The following is a 12,524-nucleotide window of genomic DNA, read 5'->3' as shown; positions in this document are numbered from 1 at the left end:
TTTGCCTAATGTCACCTCTCATGTCATGGATTTAGCCCACACATTTGAACTAACTATTCTTTTTTACGGTAAGGTAATATTTACTGCCGCGCCACTTAAACACCTTTAAAATGTAATGTCAATCATCACATGTAGCCTATTTAGTCATTATAACATTGGTGTTTCAAAATAATGCAAAAAACATGAAAGATCCTGATTGAACAGCTCCCTTCAAAGAGTCAAAAGTCCCATCACTAATCTTTACAAAACAGTATTACATTTTTTATTTCATTTAGTATAGTTTTTTTGTGTGTAGCCTTCAGATATGGTGTCAGACACGTGAGAAAAAAAAAAAAAAAACACTCAAGTCATTACACAATAATTTCCTCATGTTTAATACAACAAAGTGTTTACATAAGCATTCATCTGTTTTTGCAAGTATTTAAACAAGGTATTGCCCCAAGTAAAAAAAAATTAAATAATATAAAAATTGGGCCAAATTATGCTTTAATTCATTCATCCATTTTTTCCAAGTCTTTTAAATATATTCCTGAGGACAACAGCATCTAACACCGGAAAGCATTTAAAGTTTTACCCCTCAAAAATCAAATTTCCCTCTTTCAATTCCATTCCAAAACAAGTGGAGCAAACACTTTTTTTTTTTCAGCACAGGTTGGGCACCACATCACTGATCAGAGATCCATGTGTCGAGAGGATTCAAGAGTTGTGTCTGTATTGGGACAAGTGCACTGGGTATAAAATGTGAAATGTCTAAACTCCATGTAGTACTATCATTAAATAAAAAAAAAAAAATAGAATAAAAAATAAATACAAGGAGTGGAAAGGGTAAAATTTAATAACAGATTAAAGCGATTGCTGAACTTTCCCTAAAGTTACTGACATGTGCAATCGAGGATAATGTAAAAACATTGCATCGACGAGTGTGTGTATTGCAGACACGTGGATGTGTATGGTTAGACTTGTCACCACCAATAATAGCTGCCTCTGTGACTGACAGACGACGAGACACTAACAAACATCGCAGGTATGAACTAACTTTTATCAGCAAATGTCTATTATTTCAATAATATATAATTTATAGAAAGGATTTAACGCCTCAGTGAAAATGACTGTTTCAGTACCTTCAACAAAGTGTTAAATACTTGGCATTGTGCTTAAAAATAACATCAAAATGCTTCAGGATTATACTCTTTTCTTCCATTCAGCTCTTTTTTTTTTTTTAACTCAATCAGCAGACATTGCTTGGTATCTCCTACTACAGTGTCGTTTATGGTATGACAATGTACAACACTAATATACAGTAAAATGATGTGGCATTTGTGCTTTAGGGCCTCTTTACAGCTTTAGGCTGATATTTCCCACTTTAGACATTCTTAATTCTTTATCAAAACTCTTACAGAATATAACCTATTCTTTGTCAAAGAAAGAGCGAAGAGGAATGTCTAAATTTAAGGATAAAAAAGGGAAATTGATGAGACCGACTTAATGAGCTCTGACTAATAACAAGCGCACAGTTTTGCTCATATGTAAAAACATGAACTTCACTGTATCCTGTTTCAACAACAAGTAGGTGAAGTTTTTAACATCATGGAATAATGAGTGGGCTGATGAGCATGGCAGACTGCGTCCTTGGTACTGTGGGAGTGGACTGTATGTTATGCACTTGACCCAAAGTCTTATGGAACTAATCATAACACAGCACAAGATCACAGGGTCTTCGCCATACGTATAGGTATCCTTTAACATGACATTAACCCACTTCATGGGACATGAAAGAACCTGAGGATGCCGACATGATGCTACCAACTGAAACGTGCTAGCAACATGGAGACTCTTTTGGTAAAAGCATTGTGACATATTTCGGCTCAGAGGTGGTTTTATTTTGTCTGTTTGTCGACACGTGACAGCTGAAAACAATAAAAGACAAAGAGCTGAAAATGATCCGATCCATTTTCCAGGTCTATCTCTTCTAATAATTATTTCCCTGTATAAAATCAATTGGAAAATCAAATGGACATCTGCAAAAGAGCCTTTAATATAGGCTGTTTTTCCAGGCAACATTATAAATAGAAATATAAAATCAAAAGGATAAAATTCAATCATAAAGTCCTTTAAAATGGTCTAAAATAGCTGTTACTGTACACTGTATGTTGTGTACAAAAGGTGCTTATTATAATTTATAGGCCCTTCAAACATCCACTTCAAACACTGGAAAATAGAGAGATGCATATTCAGATATGATTCCCCGAACCCACAAAAACTGGCAGCAAATTTTCTGGGTCAGCAGAAAAACATGGATATTTCACAATGCCTGTCGACAAAGATCAGATCAAATGTGACGCCATTTTTCTGAAGAATAACCTGAAGAAGAGGTAAATATCACCATCAACACATGAACGCTGAGTGCCACTGTAAAGATTTTTCTTTTCTCACGGAGTGCTCGTTTTTTCGGGCCCAACTACACATGCAAATTGTCATTCGTGCTCCAAATGTGCAATGTCCTGCTGGGCCTGAATCATCCCTGAATGCTTTGACCGTTTTAGTCAGTCCCTGAAACAGTCGGTCTGGTCAGTGTTCGTCAGTCAGTCCGTGGTGTCGTACGGTCAGAGAGACTGGTGGTCAGTTAAAATACAGTTCTTTCGTCAGCATAGAGACCACACAAGGAATCTGCTTCTTCTCACTGAAGCGAGGGTCTTCAGACCAAGACTCGAAGCTGGTGGCCACCATGTAGTTGACCCGTGTCAGGATCTGCATTATCTCCAGCTGCTTCCCGAACTCATTGAGGACGTTGCAGAGGGCCTGGACGAACCAGGAGCCGCGTCCTGGGTTCCTCCATGAGTAATAACCTAGAAAACGATCATGAGTCAGCAACTGAATCTAGAAGCATCACCACATGGATACATAACAAAACATATCATACTATTACTTTAAGCACCACTGGTAACTAGGGATGTAACAATATGAAAATTTCATATCACGGTTATTGTGACCAAAATTATCACGGTTGTCATTATTATCGCAGTATTGTTGAAACTGTGCTCCAAATGTTCAAAAAGTACTTATACGCACACTAAAATAATTTAGTCAAGTTGTATTTTGAAAAAAAAAAAAAAAAAAAAAAAAGCAAATAAAATAACTGGCAAAATGCACTTTCTGTTGGCAGAAATATTCAAGTATTAACCCTTAGGGCTCTGAGCCTATTTTGGCTGTTTTTCAGTACTTTTGATTTTGCCTTTATATACTATATAAACAAATGTTTACTATACCCATGTTTGGTACCTTTTTTTCAGCACAACTTCATTTATATCAACTGCCTATTATTTTTTTCACTTCAACCTACTATAAAAACATAAAAGGTGTTTGTAGGGTTTGCTCCTGGAGGATTCTGTCAGGTTTGTGTAAATTGGCTTAGAGTCTAGTTTTGACCAACTATGTATGTAAAGTGTCATGAGATACCTTTTGTTATGATTTGGCGCTATATAAATAAAATTTGATTTGATTTGAAAAGGACAAAAAACTCAAAAAAAAAATAAAATCTAATTTAAAAAATGTAAATAATTTATTGCATAAATAACACACAGATGCTTAACGAACCTTTTCAAAGACTTTAAAAGTGAATATTCATTCCAAATATTAGGTATATAAAATTAAAATTGTAATAAATTAAAACTGTACTCAAATATTTGACATAAAAGCATATCTTTACATGGGCGTTTTCTCCGGAAAAGTGTGGTAATGAAACACGGTTATCATGATAACTAGAATTTAAACGGTAATACTAACCGTTGGCAATTTTACCATGGTTTATCGTTATACCGGTAATCATTACATCCCTACTGGTAACACTAGACAATAAAACTCCCCTTATGAAGGACTTAATTAGATTGCAAATTTAATTTATAAGGCACTGTAACACATCAGTGCTGCTTTCCAAATATTGAGTAGACATTTATTTTTTCTACTGAGCCTCAAATTTCACAATTTTTTGTGAGATATAAGAGACAGTAAGTCATTAATGAGTGGCTGACTGAGAAACAAACAAGCTCAGCAACAAGTAAGAGCTTATATTCAGAACAGAATAGAGCCCACAAATTATCTAATGTCTTTAAAATAGTTACTTATTGTCTAGCCTTAAAATAGAAAGAATAACCTACATTCAGAAAGCCAAAAAGCAAGTATTTGGAAAAATTTGAAGACACTTCATTAACTACATCAGTTAGACCTAATAGGATATTCAGTTGACTGTTAACATTATACGCATTGCAGTTTCTGATTTTATATGGACAAGTATACTTCTATACACTGAACTCAGAGGATGGCAGTTGATTCAGATTTTTGTTTAGTTTAACTACCACTGTCAAAAAAGAAGCTCTGTTTGATGTTTTGTATGCTGTTTTTGTTTTGAATTAAAATGGTATGTAATGGTATGAAAAGGAGGGTAAATTGTGATTGAAGTGAATCCTGTGCTTTATAATTGTAAACCTCAATAAAAAAAATTCTGGCAAAAAAAAAAAAAAAGTTATTTATGATATTTATTTACTTTAAACTTATTATAAATCTTCTGTAAGGGTAGCTTCATTGTAAAGTGTACAGTACAGAGAAAATAACTTCATCAGGGTTCGTACATATTTTTCAAGGTCATATTCAAGCACTTCTGAAGCACTTTTAAGGGTCATTTTCAAAGTTTTCCCACACAGCACCTTATCGCTGGGGTAAAATACATATCTACAGGAATACATATACTCAGGATTATTGTTTTCAATTTTTATCAGAATGATGTACATTGTATTATGCTATAAACATCTAAAATTATGTTTCATAATAGCAAAAATTTAGAAATTAATGGACACAAAGTTTTATCCAAAAAAAGGGAAGCCACTTGGCATTCTTCGGGCACACTCACGCTGAGCCAAAGACTAAGATAAAAATGTACATGGAGTCGACCTGAGAACACCCACTAATTTTCTTTTTTGACATAAGTGTTATTTTTCAAAATGTATCACCTCTGTAAGTAGCTTTGGCTTGGCATCTAACCTGGCAGAGTTAATATTAAAAATAAATACATAAATCGCATCACAGAGTTATAATTGCATGCACTTTCAAGCACTTAAACTAAAATTCAAGCACTTTTCAGACCTTGAAAACACAACATTGAAATTCAAGCTTTTTCAAGGATTTAAAGCACCTGTACGAACCCTGCTTCATACATTGAAATGACACCTGAGTTCAGAACTGGGATTTACCTGGCACAGTGGAGTAGGCAAAGAGGAAATCTGCCTCTACAGGGATCTTATGTCTTGGATTAGCATCTGTCTCCAGGGTATCATTTGGCGGACCCGAATCTGTCTGTATACCATCATCAAATTCGGAACCCCGACAAGCCTGGTGAAGTAAATGAAATGACATTTCATTGTGATCCTGAGTAGCATTCTCAACGATGACCTGGTGAAGCAATTAAAAATTAACTGTTTTTAAAAGCTGGGCTGGGAAACAATATAAACAGTTATTACTATATGTCTTATGTACTTTGTGTTGTCAGTTATGTTTTTTGTTTTTAATGACTAAACTCAACACTAGTTCTGACTTTGACACAAATCTACACAACTCTGCAGCTTTAACATGTTGTTCTATTAACAAATTTCATATACAGTAAAGAGACTGGTCACATCTCCTTACCTGGATGAAGAAGAGCTTTGGTTTCCCGACTAAGCTTTTGCACATGTCCCCCCTGAACAGCGAGGTCATGGTCTTGATAGGCATGGCTCCGTCTGTGCCGTAGATCATGCCCTCTTCGCCGTGGCTTAGCAGGATACAGGCGAAACACGAGCTGTCACTATGGTCTTCTTCCGAGGCTGACCCATACACACACAAACAAACACTCAACTCTTAGCTCAGCTAAGGCCTCACGTAACTCCCCTTACTTCATTTGTTCTACCAGCAACTGAATCGTCTGGACTGGAATTTATTTAGAAATTGTTTTTGTAATTATAGGGAATGACTCCGGTGAGATTTGAATAAAGAGGCACCATGGAATGAGATATGAAACCATAAATTGCCTGAGCTGACACACCGCTTCATCATCAGGCCAGACAGCAGATGGTGCTATTGTAAAAGTAATTAAAGATGTTTGGAAAACCCTTACATTTTTAGGTATAGATAATACTGTAACTTAATGAATAATCATTTTTAATTACTCTGATCTGTTGATGAGTCAGCGTCTGTGACACAACCTTCCAAAGTATCAGACAGTTCCTCATCAGCTGTAGAGGAATGTACTTTTATGATTGACTTAAGCAATGATGTTACTTCATATCCAACTGTCCTTTCATAATTTCTGTTACTGTGCAGCTGTAATGCAATGCAGATTTATTTTTCAGAGCCTCTAGTACCTCTACTGTGCCATTACACGCAGCTTTAAAAAGTCATTAGAGACAATACATGAATATAAATGTCTGCTGATACCCATAGAGACACCAGATCTCTTTTGTTCTTTTGTCTTCAATATTATTATCATTATCATTATTGCTATGGTTGCTATTGTTGTTGGTATTATGTGTTTACAGGTTTATAAGAAGCTGCACTAAACCACACAGCACTTCTCACTAAAAGCATTATACAAAAAAGCATGTAAATGTATTCCAAAATAATTCATTTGAACTGTGGGTTAAGTAGGCTTCACATATAAAAGGGTGTAGGAGTGTGAATAGCTACAGGAACTCATTTGATGTTATGAGAAACTTGAGAAAATCAAGCGCACAGAAATGCTTGAACAACTACCCATAAGTAGATTTCTGTTCATGAGTTCAAGAGTCAAAAGAGAATTTCAAAGTGTACAATGTCAATTTGGTAGGAGTATGTAAAAAAGTCTCTTTGTAGATAAATACCTACACAGATATAGACCAAAAATATGGGTAATACTGAATATGTGTTTAAAACTGCATTATTAGTTTTTAAATGAATGGTAGCAGACAATCAGATTATGAAAATTGGATCATAAGTGGACGAGTGATGAATGTCTGATATGTGAGTGGTGAATTACATCAGTATCAGTGGCTGTTCCTGGGTTGGACTGAACTCAAAAAGTAATGTAAGCAAATAAACAAAGCCAAAGAATAAACATCTACTGAAGACCACAGAGCTCATATTAAATTTAATCACAAGGCTGTACGAGCAAAGAGGGTTTGATGAGTCTCACTTGGAAAACTCATACAGTCAAACCTCACAATGAAAGCAAAAAGAGAAAATGTAAAAATGTTCCTGTGCGAGGCTGCAAACTATTTAAGCCTTAAAAAAACCTAAAATACTTGCAATGATATACAAGTAGATAATAAAGGTAGATTATGAAATGTTTCGTTTTTCTGCATTTCTACTGATTATTCAGATTGAAAGAAAAAAAAAAGGTTTTAGAAGAATGAGCTCATTACTCACCCTCTCTGAGAAGACGTTCCATCTTCTCACAGGTCTGATCATTGTAGATGTAGACGTCGAAGCCCAGGCTCTTGAAGCATTTGAACAGCTCGCCCGCATCTCGGTCTGTGCCGTTTCGTACATTCATCCCTGTAAAGACAATCTGCTTAGAATACGCCTTTCCAAATACGTGTGTAAAATGTATTAAAAACTTGAGTGTGATACCTGTCTTTTCATCAAAGTTTTTGTTGTTGATGATGATGCACTTGCCCACTCGCTGGTGGCTCATCTTATACTGGAATGTTGGTGAAACAATTCTGTAATGGCTTTCAGAATAGTAGTCCTGCTCCCGCGTCTGGCCATCCTTATTCTTCTTACTAACAAAGTCAGAAGAAAAAAAAAACATTAAGGAAAGTAAATACAAGGTAATATCATTAAACACAGATCATCACTTTTTTTTAACGTCAATAACAGAGAGAAAAATCTACATTTAAAATCACAGAAAAAACTCCAAAAAGAAAGAAAACAAACAAATATGAATAGTTATCCAAGTTAAAATACTTCTATTTGTAGTTAAACATGTTCCTTAAAGTATATAGAAAGCAGTTACTTTAAGACTTCCCACATCAAGACAAGGAGACTGACATAAACCTCAAAACACTCAACATCAGAAAGTACAGTAAGTACATGTATGTAATCTACATACGTTTTCAAATAAGGCATTAAGGTCACGGCCAAATTTGGTCGCAGTAATCCACCGTCTGGGAGAAGTTGAAGCTAAAACATTGTTCTTTAGCGCAGATTAAAAAAATTAGAGGGAAAACAACGCAGATTGTGCGAGAGGAAATCTACACAAGTGGCAATTCTCACAGACCTGTCATATTTCCATTCTTTAAAAGATCCATCCAGATAGCCAAGCCAACAGTGGCCCATTGGTGGCTCACAAAATCCAGGCTTGTTCCAGAAGAGCCTAGTCATCAGGTTACTCAAGCATAGAACAATACACAACAACGTGCACCAACAATTTCATGCACACACACTCGCAGGCAGCCCAGCGATATTCTGATAAGCATGTGATCCAGAACTTTTTGACCCCCACCCCCCCTCCCCCTCCCACCTCCAAACTGTGCCAACATACGACTGCGTGAGGGTGGGCAAAGAGCAGCAACTCTGTTCTGCTGTGGGCTGGGCATGGCAGAAAGAGCAGCAGGTTGGAGGAGGGTGAACAGGAGTATGAGCTGATTGTTTCTTCCTTACCTGGGTTCGTCATTAAGTGCTACGCCACTCTGCATCTGAAATGCGTTGTTTTTGTCTTGTTTCTTTTTTCCTCCCCCGATAGAGTAAGTTTCTCCAGACCTGGCAGCTTAATTTTTGGCTGTGTGCTAGGATACTGACATGCTCTCTGTACTGGATGGAGACTGGACTGGGCCACTGGATGCTGTGGACAGGGGCGGCGCACTGTGAGCCCCTGAGTCAGCAGCCTTGCCACCACACCAGTGCTTTCTAAAGGCCTATTCACACATGGCCCCTACACCTCGCACCCTGCTGAGGTCAGACAGGGCAACAAGTTGCTCCACTGCTGACAGGCACAGAATCCACCTGTACCAACATACATACTATGTACATAACCATGTCAACCTGTATTCTGGATGGACAAGGTGGTGTACAACACAAAGAAAATTCAGTCCTGAAAAAGCTTTAACACTTAACATGAGGAAAAGCAGGAAGAGAAATCTTCAGAAATTTGCTCTTGGCTTAAAAATTCCAGTTCAAAATCCAAATAGTTTAAGCAAAGCAAGTAATTAGAGTTATCCTCCCTTTATAAAAAAAGGCATGAGATGAGAGCCATCCAGATTTATGCACTGATTGGTCAGACCTTGTTCATCCAAAACATGCAACATATTATCAGTTTATGCAACACCCTTAAATACAGTGGTCACTATCAGGTAGCTACAACTATAAGCTATGCATGCCAAATATCCCACATCAGGATACGTTTCAGCCTTTCATGTATGACGTCAATTATAAACAACACATCACTCTGTTTTCAGAAAGAACTTTTTTTTAGTCATTATTTTTTAGCTGGTAGTTCTGAAATGTTAAGGTCACAGAGAGCACACCGGGTTTTCTGTGTGAGTACCAGTGCCTGGAAGAGGTAACTTAAGCTCCTCCACAACAAATGCTCGCAGTGCCACCTTGTGAGTCAGACTGGAATAAGAACTAGAATAAGAACAGGCCACTCCCTGCTGAACTATATAAAAAGAGGTGATTCACAGTTCACATGTTTACAAAGGACAACCGAGACAACCAAGACAATTTAAAGGGGCACGCATGATCATTTATGTCAGCTTTTATTCTATAATATCTATTATATAACAGTGGGTTTAAATGATAAACTACCTGTACTGAATTCCATAATTAAACTCAGAATGATAAAAATAAATAAATCTGAGCAGCCATTTGAGAACTGATGTTAATTATAAAATTAAGTTTAAGATTGTTTTCACATCCATCTCGCTATTTAATCTAAAACTGCTCTGTTGTCTTAACTGAATAATATACTGGGATTAAAAACTATGATTCAACTATTTGGGGGTATAAAATAACTAATTTTTATTTCCTCATCATCTGCACACTAATAAACAAAAAAATGAGTAAACAAGCACTTCATTTGCATTAAATCATAGTGCTGTCTGAATACTGAGAGTACATAATTCAACATAAATGGGTTATTACAATATTAGAAACACAGTTATTGTATTAAGAGGCCTTCAGAGCTGAATTTCATTAGTAGTATGATGTATTGGAAGCTTCACCATTTGCTTATTTTTTATTGGACTGGATTTAACTTCGTACTGAACATCCAAGAAACTCTCATTTGCTGAATGTAATTAAGTAAACAGATGTTGCTGAAAAAACATGAACTTGTTCTTAATGCCAAAAGGTTATACTATAGTCTTGACTTTCCTGCAAGTGAATTATCTATAAGTTATTTGATTCTGCATAAAATTTGACTGTAATAGTTAGATAAATACAGTTAGGATACTGTATACAGGACATACAGATTAGAATAAAGCAATAACAGATTCTGACTACATATTTTGACAGTCATTATTGTTTAAATTTACTTGAGACATTTTTAAGGATTAGTGTTAATATTTATTCTAGTTAAATAACATTTTAAGAGTGTATATTACTCAATCATCATTCCATAATTTAAAATAATATTAGGTATGAAAATAGCAATGAAAGCCCCAAATACATTGTGAATGATGTTCTGTTGAAAGAGGAAAAGGATAACATCTGCAAGTAGCTGTTAAGTCATGATTACTGTTTATGCAGACCCTTCTCAATGCCATACCAGTAAACAGAATGTTTACATAATGCACAGGTGTCAAACATGTGGCCCGGGGGCAAAAACCGGCCCGCCAGAGGTTCCAATCTGGCCCGTGGGATGAATTTGCAAAGTGCAGAAGATATTAACAGTCAAGGGCGTTGAACTCAAAAATAACAGCACAATAACCTAGAAATAATGACTCCAAATGTTCTTCTTGGTTTAATGTGAAAAAACTAATATGATATCATGCCTATAAATAATGGCAACACCAGTTTTTTCTCTTTGATTTATTGCAAAGAACATTAAGCTCTATATCCTTTAATAATAAAACGTCAATAACCTGAACAAATATGAACAACCTGGAATGTCTAAAGAAAAATAAGTGTAATTTTAACCATATTCTGCCTGTTTTGTGTCTTGGCAGATCTGATCTGTAATGTACATGTAGAAATCATAAATTGAGGCATAATATCAATCAAAATTTTCTTATTATTATTGTTTCTTCTTATTTTTTTCAGAAATTTCTATTTTTTCAGGTTATTCACATCTTTTTTTGTTTGGATAGTTTGTGAAATGTATTTTTTTCATAATTTAATGTTATTTTTTTGCATATAAAAAATTTGGAGTTGTCATTATTTATAGCTATTATGCTTTTATTTTACTGGTCCTGCCCACTGGAGATCAAATTGAGCTGAATGTGGCCCCCGAAAGAAAATGAGTTTGACACCCCTGACATAATGGAAATGAACAGATAACATTCTTACTGGACCACAGAATGACCATATGATTGCTGCAACAGATAATGAAAGTCATCAACTTACAGAGTATGTGGCTTTAGGTGAGGGACTAATCATGAAAGTGAAACTTGGAGAACACTGTAAGACACATTCTGAACTCTTTTAAGTATATTTGTAGTTATTTAAGATCCTAACTAAACCCTGATGCGCACTGTATCATGTATTTCCTGGTATCCCTTGTACTTCACCTCCCAAACAGTAGAAATCTGCCTCTGCGGTCAGGTTTGGCATCTGTTTCGTCTCCCGTCTTCTCTTCCTCAACTTCTCCTCCAACTTCAGTCAGCTCTGAAGGTTCTCCAGCTTCAGCCATCTGCACCAAACACACATATTAAGTACATGGCTTGTTTATGCCATTTATGTACAACACACAATACAATAAGGTTACATGAATGTACTGTTGATAATGTAAAAAACACTTTCAGTAACTTGGTCAACGTGGCAACACCACTGTTATTGTTGCGTTTTATTGGTATTACTACATATATTTACTTATTGTAGCTCCTAATATATAGTTAACTAATTACCTAAAATATAATAGTTCAGTCGTGCTAACTTATTTTGACTAACTTGCTAGCTGTCTACTTGGTTAGCAAACGAGTACAACCGAAGACGCGCGAGCTGCTAAAACAATTCTCAAAGTTACGTGAACTTACGATTAGTCCTCCGTTTATTGTTCTAGGTCAGGTTAAAGGATGTATAAAGGTTGTTTGAGGTTTGTTTTTCCTCCTGAAATGACCAGCCAAGTTTCTATTCCCTCAAGAACTGGAGAAAATGAAAGTTGAACTGAAATCTTTGAGATACGTAATTACGTCACAACATTACGTCCGTCAGGTCCGCGAGGTTTGACGTTCATGTTGTCAATTAATCTCCACGTCCTATGTGATTAAAGATAAAAAAAAAAAAAAAAAAGTGTTTACAGGTAAGAAATATCTGTAAAATAAGACTAATTAAAACTTGGTATACTAAATTAAACTAGAATATAA

At 35.8% G+C, this 12,524-nt stretch overlaps 1 protein-coding gene across 2 annotated transcripts; it reads right to left on the bottom strand.

The window, feature by feature from the left end:
* Positions 1-645: 645 nt before the first annotated feature.
* Positions 646-12,336, bottom strand: casp7 (caspase 7, apoptosis-related cysteine peptidase). Of its 2 annotated transcripts, XM_030163226.1 has the most exons (7): positions 12,195-12,336; positions 11,730-11,851; positions 7,633-7,784; positions 7,429-7,557; positions 5,677-5,852; positions 5,244-5,382; positions 646-2,846 (listed from the first exon to the last, which is right to left on the bottom strand). In XM_030163226.1, exons 2-7 carry the CDS (start codon positions 11,849-11,851, stop codon positions 2,620-2,622), a joined length of 945 nt encoding a protein of 314 aa, XP_030019086.1. In that variant the 5' UTR covers positions 12,195-12,336; the 3' UTR covers positions 646-2,619. The 2 variants fall into 2 exon arrangements, with proteins under 2 accessions (XP_030019086.1, XP_030019087.1); XM_030163227.1 differs by lacking the exons at positions 11,730-11,851; positions 12,195-12,336 and adding an exon at positions 8,282-8,462.
* Positions 12,337-12,524: the final 188 nt, after the last annotated feature.

The sequence above is a fragment of the Sphaeramia orbicularis genome, chromosome 19 (genome assembly GCF_902148855.1).
Source record: "Sphaeramia orbicularis chromosome 19, fSphaOr1.1, whole genome shotgun sequence".
NCBI lineage: Eukaryota > Metazoa > Chordata > Actinopteri > Kurtiformes > Apogonidae > Sphaeramia > Sphaeramia orbicularis.
This window is presented reverse-complemented; position numbering and strand designations above follow the sequence as displayed.